At 38.2% G+C, this 17,809-nt stretch overlaps 1 protein-coding gene across 1 annotated transcript in view; it reads right to left on the bottom strand.

Moving 5' to 3' along the window:
• Positions 1 to 15,995, bottom strand: part of SYNRG (synergin gamma) — a 74,295-nt gene extending 58,300 nt beyond the window's left edge. The window contains exons 1-3 of the mRNA XM_054574831.1: positions 15,881 to 15,995; positions 10,128 to 10,168; positions 4,570 to 4,691 (exon numbers count right to left, since the gene is read on the bottom strand). Of these exons, the coding sequence (XP_054430806.1) occupies positions 4,570 to 4,691; positions 10,128 to 10,168; positions 15,881 to 15,972 (255 nt within the window). The 5' untranslated portion in view covers positions 15,973 to 15,995. The remainder of the gene's footprint in view (positions 1 to 4,569; positions 4,692 to 10,127; positions 10,169 to 15,880) is intronic.
• Positions 15,996 to 17,809: the final 1,814 nt, after the last annotated feature.

Below are 17,809 nucleotides of genomic sequence, written 5' to 3'. Positions count from 1 at the left end.
CTTAAAGTTTATTTTTATCAGATTTTTCTTTAGCTTCATCACTTTTGGGGGTTGCTTTTATTTATGTACTTTTTCATTCCTTTAAACTTTACTGTATCCTTATGTTTTAAATGTGTCCCTTCCAAGCATCAAGTATCTAGAATATTGTCTTTTTAGTTTTTTAACTTCTTTTTAGTTTATTGATTTGAAAGGGGATGGGGAGAGAAACATTGATTTGTTGTCCCGCTTATTTATGGATTCACTGGCCGATTCTTATATGTGCCCTGGCCAGGGATTGAACCCGCAACCTTGGCACATCAGGAAATGCTCTAACCAACTTGAGCTACCTGGCCAGGGCTAGAATTTTGTCTTTTTAAATGAATCCTTTAGACCATTAACATTAATAAAATTACTGATATATTTGGGTTTAAAGCTACCTTATTTTATGATTTGTCTCACTTTTTCTGTTTCTTTTTCTTCTTGTCTTTTTTTTTTTTTTTGGAATGGCTATTTTTTTCCATTTCTACTTTTTTCACCTTTACTTGGTTATAAAGTGTTTATATAACCTATTAAGGTTACCCTTAAAATTACAGCATATATTCTAAACTTACCAAAGTCTAATGTTAATATCTCTTTCACAGAATCCAATGATCTTAAAATATTAATTCCATTTACTAGCCTCCCCCAAGTTACATACTATTATTACATGTATTTTAATTCTCTGAATATTTTAAAAATTCCTAGACATTATTGTTTTATAGAGACTATATACAAATAGATTCACCACATCTGTATCTCTTCCTTTGTTCTTCATATTTTTTCTGCATCTGATTTTCCATCTGAGATCATTTTTGCTTTTGCCTAAGGTCCTTCTGTTTTTACTTCATTTAGAATTTCATTTATTGAAAGTCATTCAGTTTCTTTTTCTGGAAAAAAATGGCTTTACCTTCATTCTTAAAGGTTGCAGTTATTTTCATTTAATACATTGAAGACATCATCCCAATGTCTTTTGGCTTCCATTTTTTTCCCCCCCTTTGGCTGCATTTGAGATTTTCTCTGTCTTTGGTTTCTGCAGGTTCTCTGTGTGTCTGGATATGAGGATTTATATTTACTCACTCTCACTGCCTGGCACTCATATCCTTGTGTCATAGTCCCAATATAGTCCTGACATTGGGGGAAATGATCAAGGGTGGCTAGGTTATAAAAGACATTATAGCTTCCACCTTCCTCTCTTGAATCACTCACTCTGGAGAGGTCCGCGGGGCACTAGAAGTCCATCTAGGCCTCCTACCAACAGCCCACACTGAACTGTCAGCCACTGAGTGGGCCTTGGAAGCACATCCTCTAGCTCCAATAAAGCCTTTAGAGGAATGCAGTCCCAGCCAGTATCTTGACTACAACCTCTTGAGAGATTCCAAGCCAGAACCACTCAGCTAAAGCTACTCTCCAATTTCTGACCCACAGGAACTGAGAGGTGTTTATTGTTCTTTTAAGCACTAAATTTTAGGGCAATTTGTTATGCAACATTAGATAACTAATACAATCCCGCCTGTATTAGGCTACCTGAATCCGTATATCAGTGTCTTTCAATAGTTCTGGAAACTTCTCAGCCATTACCCCTGTTAACTTATTCTCTCCTTTCTTGCTTTCAAGGACTCCAACTAAATGTGTGTCAAACCAGGGCTGTCCAACCTGTGGCCCATGGGCCGCATGCAGCTCAAGGTGGCTATGAATGCGGCCCAACACAAAATTGTAAATTTACTTAAAACATTATGAGATTTTTTTGTGATTATGTATCACAATGTATTTATTTTATGGCCCAAGACAACTTTTTTTCTTCCAGTGTAGCCCAGAGATGTCAAAAGGTTGGACACACCTGTTAGTTAAACTTTCTCACTGTAGCTTTAAAATCTTTTAAGACATTTTCTACCTTTTAATGTTGTCATAATATTTTATAGATAACCTATCTTCAGTGCACTAATTCTTTCTTTAGCCTTTTCTAATCTGTTAAATCCGTCCATAGAGTTCTTTTGTTCCACACCTTTTGTTCGGAATTTAATTCTGAAATTTCTATTTTTTCCCCCTCAGACCTTCTGTCATTTTATATAATTTCATGTTACCTGCCAAAATTTTACAATTCAGTATGTATTTCTTAGACCACAGAAAATGAGCTATGCCACAGTCATGTCTGCTATTTCCATAACTAATGTGACTCTGTGATTGTTGTGTCTGTTGTCTATGTCTACTGGTCCTCATTCATGCTGTTCTGTTTGTGTTTTTGTGCACTGAACACTGTGTTTAAAATTTTATTTGTAGGAATATATTCATGCTAAAGGAATAGTATATTCTCTGGAAAGGATTTTGTTAGATACCTCACAAAACTTTTACCAAAGTTTGAAAACTTTGATCCAAATTCAAGACCTGAGTTTCCCCAGGCCATCAAATGGTAGGAAGTCAACTTCAAGTCCATGTGAGAACAGGTTTACTCCCACTGTATTCCCACTCCGAGATACCACCTCACACCCATTAGGACAGCTACTATATTAAAAAAACAAACAAACAAACAAACAAAAACCACCCAGAAATTAACAAGGTTGAAAAGTATATGGAGAAACTGGAACTTTTTTGTACCACTGGTGGGAATGAAAAATGGTACAGCTACTGTGAAAAAAAAAGAACAGAAGTTCCTCAAAAAATTAAAAATATTACCATACAACCCAGCAATTCCACTTCTGGGTATATATCCAAAAGAATTGAAAGCCAAGTCTCAAAAAGATATCTGTATAGCCATGTTCATAGCAGCATTGTTTACAGTAGCGAAAACATAAAAGTAACCCAAGTGTCTATCAATCTACGAATGGATAAGCAAAATGTGGGTATATACATATGATAGACTATTATTCAGTCTTAAAAAGGAAGAAAATCTGCCCTGGTTGGGTGGTTCAGTTGGTCTTAAGTCTTTGTCTTAATACTTAATACTGCCTTGGATAGTATTACTTCCCTGTTTTACAGGTAAGTGGCAAAGCTGGGATGGGTTTCTGTCACCAAAAACCCATCTTTTTTCTTTAATTTACCTCCCCAGTTCTGTGGCTGCTTCTCTTCAATCTCCTGTGCAGGCAACTCATTCACTTAGAATGACTGATTAATTGATTTTAATTATTTTTAAATTTTATTTTTCAATTACAGTTTATATTCAGTATTATTTAGTATTAGTTTCAGGTATATAGCATAGTGGTTAGACAAGCACATACTCTACAAAATGTTCCCCCTGATATTTCCAGGACACATTTGGCACCATATATAGTTATTACAATAATGACTATATTGTCTATGCTGTACTTTACACACTCATGACTATTTTGTAACTATCAATCTGTACTTCTCAATCCCTTTACCTTTTTCATTTATTTTGTTCTTTAAATTTCACATAAAGTAAAATCATGTGTCATTTGTTCCACTCTCATATTTAAAGGTTGAGATGCTGAAGGCTCTATCTTAAACTATTTTTTCCATCTATAGTATTCTTAATGTTCTAATTCATTCTATAGCATCAGTTACCTTCTATGTGTATATGACTCTCAAATCTATAATTTTCAACGCAGAGGAAAAAATGGCCAGAGTTCAGCTTATTAAGTTGTCTTTGGACAACCCCACTTGAAGTTTCATGTGTCCTCCAAAGTCAACAATATGTACCAGCAAACCATGTTCTCCATTGTTTCTTTTACCAGTAAATGATACCCCAGTTAGATGCTCATGTGGAAAATGAGGAATCAATTTGATACCGTCTCCTTCTTTATTTTCAACATCCAAACACTCAGCAAGCCCTGTTGATTTTATTTTCTAAATGGTTCTCGAAACATCCATGTCTCCATCCCTCTGTTTCTACCTTAATTGAAGCCAACATCTCACCTGCTCTCACTACATCAGCCTTTTAATGATCCTCCTTACATCCACTTTTGCTCCTGTCTCCAGTCATTCTCCAGTCAGCAGTTAGAATGATCTTTTTGAAATACAAATGTAATTGTGTCATTCCACTGCTTTAGCCTATTGGCTCCCTAATGACTTTAAGACAGAAGTCAATGTATAATACGGTTAAATGAAAGCATAGTGAAGACTTAGGTTCAACTTCTGGCTGACTATGCTCCGTGAGCACCCTACCAAGTCCTCAGTTTCTTCATCAGAAAAATGGAGATATCATCTTTTTAAAAAGTTGTTATGGAGTTTAGGTAATTTAATATAAAAAAGGCTCTGAGTCTACCAAACAATGACCTTGTTCCTTCTAATGAGAGCAGTGCTACTACTTCTAACAATGCTACTTCATGCCACTAGGTCCCTGGGTTTTCCAAGATATCGACCTAAAATTCTTCTAAGCCGACAGTCATAGAGAAGTCACCAGATTTTCCTCAAATCATTTATCTTTTATTTTTTCTCTCTTATGAACATATCTTCATTTTATTTTGAAGGAAGCCACCTAACATGTAGACTATACTTATTTCTAAATATAACATTAAACTACTAGTATGTAGCTCTTAGTATACTCATGTAACAATAATCAATAACTTTGTAAACAACAGCAAAAGAGGCAGGTACCTGCATAGCAATAGGTCCTTGGGACATTTGAGAGCTGTAATTCATTCCTATCATGCTTTGCATATTAGGCTGCATGACAGAGACCATAGGAAATCCTTGCTGCTGCATTGGCATCAGACCTGCTGAAAAACATAAAGGTAGTATTAAAGTCAATGTGCTCTAGAGTTTATTTTCTTAAAACCCTAAGTACCCAAAGGATTTTTCACTTGGAGGTGATAGAGTTAGTGGAAAAAGCCCAGGCTCTGGAGTGAGATAAACTTAAGGGTGAATTCCAACTCCATCATGCTTAGCTATATGATCCTGGAGAAGTTATAGAACTTCATCTGTGAAAGGAAGATAATAATACTTGTTTTACAGAATTTTTGTGCATATTTAAAAAAGTAATAGTTTGACCTCATTGGCTTTCATGGTGGCCCCAGTGATCTCTGCCTCTTGGTGTTCATACCCTTGTCATTCTCTCCCACACTAAATAGGGCTGCCAACAATGACAAAAAGGATATTGGAGAAATGTCAGGTTTGTTCATAAAAACCACTGCAGCTTCCTCCTTGGTCTCTTGGATCACCTCCTCTTGGGAAAGCCACTGCTACATCATGAGAATACTCAAGCAAGTCCCATAGAGAATCCATGTGGCAAGGAACGGAAACTTCTTGCCAAAAGGCAGCACAGATTTGCCATCTGTGTGAGCGAGCCATCTTGGAAACATATCTTCCAGCCCCATTAAACCTTTAGCTGACTATAGCCTTAGCTCACATCTTTGCTGCACACTTTAGTCCTATACCAAAACCACCCAGTAAAGCCACTCCCATATATCTGACCCATAAACACAGTATAAAATAACAAAATGTTTAAAGTTTTGGGTTAATTTTTTTATGTAGCAGCATATAACTAATGCAATAGTGGTTAAAAGCATGAACTAGGGATGCCAACTGAACTGTCACTTACTAGCTCTGGGACCTTGAGCAACCTGTTCAACTTTTGTGCCTTGGTTTCTCATTTGTAAAACTATTTAATACCTAAGATGCGTGAAGAAATGATATCCCTCTTCTCTTTCACCACAAGGATGTAAAATATATAATGCAATGGCAAGAAAAACTATAATGAAGGTATGACTTAGAGTATAGTATCTCCCAAGCTTTTCCAATGAAGTACTCCCAAGAGCAGTGGAGAATAAAGATTTATCCCTCTGGGGATTTAATAAATACTAAATGCATACCATATTTTAGCCACAGTTCTAGATATGTGGTATACAACAGTGAACAAAATCCCTACATACCCTGAACACAAATTTCAATCTAATTTTGCATTTTATCACATATTACATCCATGTTGGTTCTACTGTAAGAAGCTTTTAATCAAATTTTGATTTAAAAAATTAAGGGTCTAATAAAGCATACCATGTTTATCTTGTGCATTCTGAGAACCTTCAGGATTATTTATATATAGTTTAATATGTATAACTATCAGGAGCACGAACATCCACATTTGTAGGTAACATTTTTAGTGGCAAGCTATTCATTTATTCATTCAATTATTTATTCAAGTGTTTGAGGGCCTACTCCATGTCTGGCACCATTCTAAGGACATAGCAATGAACAAAACCAGGTCTTTACCCTCATGGAACATACACTGTAACTGGAGGACATAGATAGTAAAAAATAAGCACATATCAGGTGGTATTAAGAGGCAGGGCAACAAACAAAGTAGGGCAAGGGGGAAAGGGAGCATTAGGGAAAAGGGTGGTTGCTGTTTCATAGTCAGAAAAAGTTTTGCCAATAAGTTGGCATTTAAACAAGGACTTGAAAAAAGTAAGGGAGCAAGCCACATGGATATTTGGAAAGAGAGTATTCCAGACAAAGAAATATCAAATGCAAAGGCCTTAATGTGTCATGGAAAACTAGAATTCACAGATTGAATACAACCATAGTAAGATGTTTTTCCTCTTATCCCTTTGGACGTAAAGTTTTATTTGTTTTAATTAATTTTATTTAATTACTGAATGGTTAACTCAGGTATTTGGTACATTTAAAGGTATAAAGGTGCACAGAAACATGGAGCGGACTGCAAGTGACCAGAGGGGAGGGGGAAAGAGCACAATGGTGGAAAGAAGGGGAAGGGACTAGACCAAGAACATGTATGAATGACCCACGGACATGGACAACAGAGTGGGAATTGACTGTGGGAGTGGGGGTGGGGGTGGGGGTGGGATGGGTGGAGGGGGTAAAGGGGGAAAAATTGAGACAACTGTAATAGAATAAACATGTTTTATAAATAAAAAAATTTAAAAAAATAAAGGTATAAAGGTATACAAAGTGAAAAATAAGTCTCATTCCTCTCCTGTCTCCTGTTTACCTACTCCTGTTTAATGCACAGATCTTATGGCTACACTTGCGGTCAGTTTCTTGTATATGCTTTCAGAATAATCCATGCATAATTTAGTCTTCAAATAATCAAGAAGTCCACTCTAACAGTCTGAAAAAGAAAAAAATTCTCAAACAGTTCCAAATTCCAGGAGAAAAAAAACATCAGGGAATCTTTTGGGACCTCCTCTTGTCCTGTTCCTTTGCTCCATATATAAATTTTTAGTTGAAAGTTTATAAAAATGAAATATGAGCTATGATAATGAATACATAATTGCAATGTCTTCTTAAAGAACAAAAGATCTTGCTCTGACTGGTGTGGCTCAGTGGGTTGTACACTGTCCCACAAACTGAGAGGTCGCCAGTTTGATTCCCAGTCAGGGCACAGGCCCAGGTTGTGGGCCAGGTCCTCAGCTGGGAGCACGTGAGAGGCAACCAATCGATGTTTCTCTTCCTCTTGTTCTCCCTCCCTTCCTCTCTCTCTAAAAACAGATAATTAAATCTTTAAAAAAAAAGAAGATCTCAAACCATCTGATCTAAATCTGGGACACATCGGATTACAGATAGTTTAAATAATGCATAAATGTGAGCACAATGCAAAGAATACAACTCACCCTTGGAAAAATTTACCTGAAACTCAATCTCCATCACTGATTATTAATGGAAACCAGTATAAGCCATTGAGCACTTGCTATTGAGCAGCTCTTTATCATTCATCTCTAACAGTGACCTAGGAGTCTGTTCCTCTAGCAAGCCTACCATAACCAATCAACACTGGTATTGCGCAAAGGGCCAGTTTTCAGAAGTGGCTTGGTGGGTGGAGAGAAAGACGGTACAGTGGAATGGGAAAAGTGAGAAGAAAGAAGAGAAGGGCAGACATATCCTTGCTCCCATGTTGTGTCCCAGTGGCACAGCAGCATGAGTCAAGATTGTATTCCTTCACTGTTTCCTTGAAGTGAAAGCTAGAATTGATATTGGTGGTCCCTTGTCTGAAACCATGAAAGAAGAGAAAGAAATAGTTAGGAATAAAACTGAGACTAAAAAAAAGTTAAAATTGAATCAGAAGCTGTGATTTCTAATCATGTATAATAATAAGACCAAATTTATATAGAGAAAATATGGTAGTATAAAATGCTGAATATGCTAATGAGCACAAGACAGAAACACACCCTGCCCAATGGAGCTAATCATCTAGGGCAGCAATTTTCAACTGGTGCCGCAAGAATTTTTAAAATATGCAATACCTGACTATTTAGTCTGGGGCACTGACCTCTTTTCCCTTAGACTGTCAAATAAAAAAATGACAACAGCCAACACAACAATATCTGTCCAGTGCGAATAAGTCAAAATTATAACCATTTTTTGTTAGAGTAGCAAAAATTATATTTTTTGGTGTGCTGCAGAATTTTACTAATTAGTTTATGTATGCCATGAGATGAAGAAGTTTGAAAATTGCTGATCTAGGAGAGGACTAGACAGAGGAAAAAGGTGTCAGAGAGTTCTTTAATATTCTTGTTCTCAACATTTCCATCTCTGAAGTTAAATAACCATGTATCAATAACATGTTTTTTTAAAGAAAACACGCAGTAAAATCTCAAACACTGCTAGTAGCAATATTTTATCTGATCTATCTCCCCAGGCAAGGGAAACAAAAACAAAAAAGAAACAGATGGGACAATATCAAACTAAAAATTTTTGCACAGCAAAGGAGACCATCAACATAATAAAAAGACAACCCACAAAATGGGCAAATATATTCACCAAAATATCTGATAAGGGGAAAAATATCCAAAATTTATAAAGAACATGCAAAACTCAACACCAAGAAAACCCAAACAATACAATTAAAAAATGGGCAAAGGATCTGAGAGGACATACAGATGGGCAATAGACATATGAAAAGATGCTCAACGTTACTAATCATCAGAGAAATGTAAATTAAAACCCCTGCGAGATATCACCTCACACCTGTCAGAATGTCTATCATCAATAAATCAACAAACAACAAGTGCTGGCGAGGATGTGCAGAAACAGGGAACCTTCAATCACTGTTGGCGGGAATGAAGACTATGGAACCACTGTGGAAAGCAGTATGGAGATACCTCCAAAAATTAAAAATGGATCTGTCTTTTGACCTAGCTAGCGATCTTACTTCTGGGAATATATCCAAAGAAACCCAAAACACTATTCAAAAATTCAAAAGAACATAAGCACACCTATGTTCATCGAAGCATTATTTACAATTGCCAAGATATGGAAGCCACCCAAGTGTCCATCAGTAGATGAGTGGATAAAACAACTATGGGACATTTACACAATGGAATATTACTCAGCTGTAAAAAAGAAGAAAACTTAACCCTTTGCTGACAGCATGGATGGACCTGGAGAACATTATGCTAAGTGAAATAAACCACTCAGAGAAAGACAAATACCATATGGTTTCATTCATACATGGGGTCTAATGAACAAACTGAACAAGTGAAATAGATGCAGACTTATCGAGAGCAGGATGACGGCCATCAGGGTTGGGGGGAAGGCTAGAGGCTGGAAGGATCAAGGAAAAAGGACTCATAGACATGGACAACAGTGTGATGATTGACGGGGGGAGGAGAATATAAGAGGGTTAAATTGTAATGGAAAAACACAATAAAAATTACTAAAAAAAGGAAAATACATGTTCATAAAATTTAAAAAACCGAAAAAGGTTTTTAAATATCTTGTTACCTTGCAAAGTTATTGAATAATTACTCATTTAAACAATAATTGGGCCAATCTTAAAAAATGAAAAAAAAAAAAAGATTGTATTTTTACAGAGAGAGGGAAACATCGATATGCAAGAGAAACATTAATCATTGTCCCTCCCATGCTCCTAACTGAGGACCTGGCCCACAACCCAGGCATGTGCTCTGACTAGAAATTGAACCAGTGACCTTTCAGTTTGAGGGACAATGCCCAACCCACTGAGCCACACTAGTCAGGGCTGTAAACAGAGTGTTTAATAAGTCTGGGAGAAATGAGAAATTATTATTATTCCTCAAATTATATAACTTTTTAGAAATTTTAAGAATAGCTGTCATAGATATCTAGACTACAGGAAAATTTTACTCTGTTTGGCACAATAAAACTTCTTTACCCACTTAATCCCCAAATCAGAAATATAATGGTGAAAAATAAAGTTCCAAACTTAACCTTTTACTTACCTTGAGGGGGTCTTATTCCACCTGCAACTGGGAACATGAAGCTGAAAGCAGAACAAAAATACATTGGGATCATCATATGTACAAAGGTTTCAAATAAAACATGCAATTTTTTTATGTAAGTGGAAAAAATGTAGATAGGGCCCTGGTATTTATTCTGCAGTACATAACTGAATTATCCACTATCAATAGAGACTGAAAATCCATAGGCATCATGACTATCAGGCTGTTAATGTAGGTGGAAATTTTTTGAACTAGAAGACAGAAGGCCTTGAAACTAGTCCTGGTTCAGCTACTGTGACTTTCCTGGATTCCAGGTTCCCTATCCCTAAAATATGAGGACTAGTGAACACTGAGTGCCTACCACTTAAAAGTAGTGAATTAGCTCACAGTCTTGTTGAAGACACAGATGCAGGCGGATAACTTTATCATAAGACAGAATGTGCTGAGTGCTGTGAAAGGTCCAAAATACTAATACAGATGAGAAGAAAAAGACTAATTTCATGGGTTATATCTTGGGAAGTTTTGGGGAGGTATCTTTTGACCTGAATTTTAGAGAGGCATACCATATAGCTTGAGCAAAAAAAGCTCTGAGGACAGAGCTATGTGTTCAGAGATATGATTTAAGGTTAAATACCATTTTTGCCATGTATTATGCGCACTTTTTTTGCCCAAATTTTTGAGAGAAAAATAAGGATGTGCACTATACATGGGTAGTACTAATTCTGTATCTATATAAATGTTTTTAATTCCTTTACTTATGCTTATGCATAAATAAAAGTGTAACTCTAGACTGCAATACCGATATCTATATGCAAAATAATATCCTGGAACATGCTAATCGGTTTTGTTTGTAAATAAATAAAAAATTGAATTAAAAAATTAAAATGAAAGATTATTTTCTTGAAAGTTTGGGCCAAAAATGTGGTGCACATTATACATGAGAGCACACCATACACGGCAAAATAAGGTATAAAATACAGAATTAGAAAAGTAAACAGATTGTAGAAGGCCTTTAAAATGTTCAATTTTATTTTGAATATTCTATAAAGTCAGAGATTTTTAAAACTGTGGTAAAGTATACATAAAATTTTACCATTTATATATACTTATGTAAAGTATATACATAATGTCAGTGGCATTAAGTACATTCACAATGTTGTACAATATCACCAAGATCCATTTCCAGAACATTTTTATCGTCCCAAATAGAAACTCTGTACCCATTAAATAATTCTCCCCCCAACTCCTAGAAGTCACTATTTTACTTTTTTTCCTCTATGAATTCACCTACTCTAGCTATTTTATATTAAGTGGAATCGTACAACACTTGTCCTTTTGTATCTGGCTTATTTCACTTAAGCCAGATACAAAAAAACCATAATGTTTTTAAGGTTTATCCATGTTATAGCATGTATAAGAATTGCATTCCTTTTTATGGCTGAATAATACTCCATATATGTACATACCACATTTGTTTATCCATTCATCTGTGGATGGACACTTGGGCCGTTTCCATCTTTTGGCTATTGTGAATAATGCTGCTCTGAGCGTTGGTATATAAGTATCTGTTTGAGTTGCCTCTTTCAATTCTTTTTTGGTACATACCTAGTGGTGGAAGTGCTGGGTCATATAGTAATTTTGTTTATTTTTGAGAAAATACCAAACTGTTTTCCATAGCAGCTGCACCATTTTACATTCTCCTACCAGCAACGCATAGAGGTTCCAATTTTTTCACATCCTCATTAAGTTGTTATTTTGCGCTTTTTTGATGATAGTTATCCTAACAGGCGTGAAGTGGTATCTCATTGTGATCTGCTTCTGCATTTCCCTAATAATCATAAATGTGTTTTAGGTTTCTCTGGTAACAAGGTATGGCAGAGAAGACTATTCCAATAATCTTAAAAGGGACGTAAATGGCCATAACCATAGCAGTGGCAATGACAAGGAAGAGGTGAATGAAAGTGATTTAAAAGGATGAGTCAACAGGACTTGACAGCTGCCAGCATGGGAAACTGTAGTGAAAAAGCAGAAAGAACAGAACACGATGCTAAGATTTGCAACTGCAAAGTGCGGATACTGTTTACCTGCAACAGGAACCCAATGTGAGCGGGTCCTAGGAGAAAGGTGGTAGTAGTGCTTCCATGAGGAGCAATCTAGTAAGCAATGAGAAAAGTAACTCAAGCCCAGGAGAAGGGTCTAGGTCAATCTAGCTAGGCTCTTTTCAATAAAGGTTAAAAAAAAAAAAAAGCTCTGGTTGTAGATGAAATAGAGAAAGGAATGTGCATATATAGTAAGAAGGCAACAGTGGACAACTCTGGAGAATTCTTACAGTGACAGCTGAGTAGGGAATGGTCACTGGGAACTAAGGGAGTTGGTTATAACTGTTATAACTGAAGAACGATCACATTTCAAGAAGAAGGAAATATGGTAAATAATGTGTTAACTGGATAAAACGTTTAAACTTCAAGTTGAAATTCGGTAGTTCTCAATTTTTTAGAAAGTTACTCCCATACTAATATTCATAAATTTAGGACCAATATAGTTAAGTAATCAACCTGCAGAGATTTTTCAAAATCAGTCTTAAAGATTACAATTACCAGTATGGTTCAGTGGCTAAGTAAAAGATGGAAACTCCAGCTCTGCCATAAAGTGACTGTGACACTGTATGCAATCCCTTTCACCAAACTGTCCTCTTTCCCTCTGTCAAATGAGGACCCAGAACTGCAAGTTTCCCAAGGCCTCAAATTAGACAACCAAATAGGCAGGAAGGGGTGTGTAAAGGTTACTTCAAAAACAAACAAATAAAAATTAAGTTAAAAACATCACTGATAAACATGACTTACTCCAGTAATTATTTAGCGACCTACTTAGTGACCTATGTATCACTCATATGACTTTGTGAAATGTTTAGACAACTAACATCAACATGCTAAAAGACTGGTTAGACAAGATAAGGCAGAAAAGTTTGGCAAAAAAACTGGGCACCAAGATGACCAACAATTTGATTTCAACTATTTGTTACTGATGTGTAGTGTGAAAGCAGAACTGTGGGCTCTATCTGTCACATTCATTCTTCTTGCCTATTTGATTCTTCATTTTCAGTTACCTTTGCTACTAACCTAGATCAGCCTTCACTTCTCAGGCCTGGACTCCTATGCGACTTCCTAATAGAGCTCATACAGCACAGGTGAGATACAACTTTCTAAAGGACCATTTGATAACTACTCCTAAGGGTAAAGCGATGCAAGGATTCCCCCTTAAACTGAATTTCCTTAGTTCATATATTCAAGGACAGCTCCAGGTCAGCACAACTTTTCTTTTTCAGCTTTATCTCACAGGATTCTTCACCCCGATTCAGTGCTACATCTGGCCTACCTGCTTTTCCCGAGTGTTCACTAGGCATTCCCACCTTTATGACAGTCTCTTGACCTCTTCCTCCAAATGCGGCTCAGCTGAAATACTGCTTATTCTTTGTTTTCAATATGGGTTGAATCTACAAATACTTACAGAATGACTTTTCTATGTGCTAGAATATGCTAGAAACAGTGAACAATGAAAAGATGAGGAAGCCCTTAAGGAGCTTATAAAAGAGCAGAAAAAATACTGACAAGCTTATAAATGACATCCCTAGAAGGATACAGACTACTCAAGATCTTCCAACTCATTTTATGTAGTACTTGACTTAAAACAAAAAATAGTATACTTCTCATCTCTTTGGTAAATTCTGCTCTTTATACAACTCTACCATTTATTTTCAAGTAGCTCATTCAGGATACTAATCAAAAGTAGGCTAATACTAATAAAGTTAAAAAATGCCACTGCCTTTGCTTAGTCTCTGAGAACACAGACAAGTATCTAAGAAACATGGTAAATTATAGTTCATAGATTTTCTCTATTAAAAGCTGAGAGAAGCTACCTGTTTCTTCTTCTTCTCTCTCTCTCTCTCTCTCTCTCTCTCACTCTCTCTCTCTCTCAGGCTACCACAGTATTAGCTACCTCATAAAACATCCTCCGCCCTCACCACTACTCTCTAAAAACCATAGTATTCTTCATACAGCTTCTCAGGCTCAAAAGTTTCTAATATATGTAACATTTCCTATACATCATTCAAGGTAAGAGTTACTTTAACCACTTTCTCTCCCATATATCCTCTAGAGTTTTAAAATGCAGATGTTACTACAACCAAATTTTACATAAGAAAGAAATTTTAAAATCAAGCATCCTTATTTCTATCACAACTCAGGCCATATTCATTTTTAAAGAATCTAAGCTCATGAATCAATGATGTTAAATACTATTAACTAAGGTGAATGATCCACTCAGCCTTCTGCACCTGAGATCCTCCCACTCAAAAAAGTAAAAAATAAAAATAACAGCCCCCTCCCTCAAAAACAACAAATAAAAAACTTGGGCTTAGAATACCAAATTATTTTAAGTTTATATTTTCCCGGAACTTGAAGCCATGATTAATCAAATATTTGATCAAATTAATGCCACTAAAGAACATTTCAGAAACTGTCATCACATATACAAAAGAAATTATTCCATATTTGTCTTCTCCAGTCAGAAACTGACATATCAAGTATCCATGAAAAGCTAGTGAAACAGTGAAAATTACAAAACAAAAGGAAAGTTTTAAATCTAAGTGAAAGATGTGTAGAGGAAATGAAAAACGGGGCTCACGCAGATGGTTTACCGAACTGCGGCAGCTCTTCTTTTCCTAGCACATATATTAGGCACCTGCAAGAGGTGAGGACTTAACGACTACAATTTTGTAGTGTTCATGACTCCAAAATTAAATCATTGCATATCAAAAAATTAACACTTTGTTTCCCAAAGACAATTTAGAAAGCTTTAGATGAAACGCTAATTTAATTGCCAAATGTGTATGCTGTACGTGTTGGCTAACAAAACAGAATCAGACTAGGTCATTATAGAAGTGGTGTAAAACTTTGCAGAGTAAAATTTTTCCTTAAATGATGACCTTGTCAAGTTGCAAATGTTCATTTTCCTCATCGTTCTGGGTATGAGAACCACAAGCAATTATTAGCTGAAAGAGACCAAGGGCAGATTTGGCTAAGGGCTAATTTTTAGTCTGGAAGCTTTGTTCTAATAACCACAAAACTGGGGGGCGGGGCGGGGGGAGCGTGCGTGCGTGTGTGTGTTTTAAATAAGGAAACAAGCTTTAAAGAGTTACATCTACAAGAGCTCTGTTTACTCATTGAAAGGTCTTCAGATTTTCCTGCGGTTTCTGGTATGTTAAGGAAATGAAAAAGAACAATCTAAAAGGGAAAAGAATAGTCACACACACCTTAAAAACAATTTTTCGTCTTTGTGACCAGATTTTTCAGAGCCTTCCCTACAATGTCACGGTCAAACCCCTGGAGAGGAAGTCTCTCGTCGCTACAGAGCCAGCCAGGGCGAGAAGCGAGGCGTTGGGGTTCCTCCTGTACTCAGCCCAGGCCGGTGCCACCACGGCCGAGCGGACCCTCACCTCCTCCTCCTCTTCTCGCCGCCCTGGGGCGCCCGCTCGCTCCCCTCTCGGCCCCAGCAGCCAGTGCTCCAGAGCCTGGAAAATAAGAGGCGGAGGCCCGGGCTCCACCTCCCTCTTTGGCCTAGGTGCCCAGACGCCCCTTCTCCCGTACCCCAATTCCAAGGCAAAAGGGGTCGGAGCGGGCGAAAACCGCCGTAACCGTCAAGCACTCCTCGCTGACGGCTGCGGGGCCGGCCCTGTCCTAGCTCTTCACACCCACCTGCCTCCCCCAGTTGCCCCGGCGCCGGCTCCCGCGGCCCCGCCGCCACCGCCGCCGCCGCCGCCAGCTCCCGTCCCCGGCCGCAGCGCCATCTTGCTCCGGGCCTGCCGCCGCCGCCACCTTACCAACAGCTGTCAGCTGAAGACAGCTACTTCCGGGGCAAACGACAGACCCCACCTCGCCGCAGACTGGGTGACGGGGCGGGGCCGTGAGCCCACGTGACCCCGAGCCCCGGGGAGGGGCGGTGCTCCCTCGTCACGTGACAAGGCCGCCGCTTTGGGGTCCTACAGGTGCAATACTAGGTCTAGGGATGGTTGGAGCGGTCTTCCGCTCGGCTCTTGGGAAGCTGATTCATTCTCTAGCAAGGCTCTGTGGAGAACCCAGCTGGCGGTCGAGCTGCGAGGCGTCGTTGGTCCTCGTTTGAAAAGCGATAATCTTTGTGGAAAGAGCAGATTGAGTCCTGTTTTTTTAAACTGGATGGTGGGACAGGTATTCTTTTATTGTTAATCGTCTTTGCACATAAAGAATAGATGGATCCCTTAATGCCCCTTGGATACCTTCACAGAGCCGATTAATGATCAGCGCCCTCCACTTTCCCTCTGGACCTCGGCGGCTTTCTTTTGGTATCCACCCCAAAAGCTGAAGGTATTTAAATTGTATTTTAGTAAAAACAATAAACCCTATCCACATATAAAACCTCCTGTGTTTGGTTCTGCCATCGTGCCACCCAGTAATCCGTTTTTTCCACAGTTATGCCTCGGAGATACTGCAGTTTGGTTCCAGGCTACCGCAATAAAGAGGGTGCCAAAAAAAGAGTCCTAATCTTTTCTTCTAGTGCAGGGTGTGGCCTTCAGTTTGGAGGAAAAACAAATAAACCAACCCACCCCGCAACAACTGTGAAGAGCAATAAAGCGAAGCACAATAAAACCAGGTATACCTGTAACTTGCCAGCAGGGCCAAAACGGTTGTGTTTGGAAAAGTTTATAACTATAATACTATGAATCTATATGAGCATATTTTTATTGTTTTCTCCTAATGAAACTACTGTTCAGTAAAATATAAAAGTCGAGTGTAGTAAAATATAAAAGTCGAGTGTAAACTTTTCCAAGTCCTCAAATAGAGTTTGCTTACTAGCAAGTATTTACTATTAATTACTATTAGCTTTATCTGTCACTCTTGCCTCAGGGTTTTTACAGGGACATAGTTTGTAATGTTATCATTTATTGGGCACAAACCACTAATCAGGAACTTTTAGTGTATTTGTCCAAATCCTTAGTACCCCTGAGAGTTAGTATTGGCATTTTACAGATGAAAACACCAAGGTTAAAAGAAGCTGTCATTTGCTTAGGTCATACAGCTGCAAAGCAGCAGGACCACCATTGAAAACCTGTTATTTGACTTAAAAGTCCTTGCTCATTTCACTAGAGCCACTTCAATTATCACGCATTCTTTGAGGGAGCCGTGAGAGCAGGGTCAAGGCTGAGGATAAGGGAGGAACTAATACCAAGAAAAACATATCAGGGTGTGGCCCCATGCAGCTGGGCCAGAGTCGACAAGAATGAGGCGGCGGCATGGGGCAACGGTTGAGCCTTGCCTCAGATAAACATCCTGACCAGAGAAAGACAGAAAAGGGGGGCCCAGTAACAGCCTTGAACCCAATCAGCAGAAAAGAAGCTGCCTAAAGTAGCCTATCGCTAACTGCCACTTCTCGCCCTTGTATCCTGCTTGCTTGCTCCGCTTATGTATAAAAACCCTAGTGCCTTAGCAGCGGCGCGGCCCTTCGTAGGAGGAGGGTCTGCCCCTGTGCAGGTTCATTTGGCCAACTAATAAAGCGCTTGCGAGAAGTCCTGTGTCCCGGAGTAATTCGAACAGCGGGGAACGTAACATTCTTTCTTCATAATCATCTACTAATTTCCTTCCTCCCCTTCT

This window comes from Pteronotus mesoamericanus, unplaced genomic scaffold, assembly GCF_021234165.1.
Source record: "Pteronotus mesoamericanus isolate MK-2021 breed Mesoamerican mustached bat unplaced genomic scaffold, CSHL_Meso_final contig_269, whole genome shotgun sequence".
Taxonomy (NCBI): Eukaryota; Metazoa; Chordata; class Mammalia; order Chiroptera; family Mormoopidae; genus Pteronotus; species Pteronotus mesoamericanus.
Note: the sequence above shows the minus strand (reverse complement) of the source record. Positions and strands in the feature narration are given on the sequence as shown.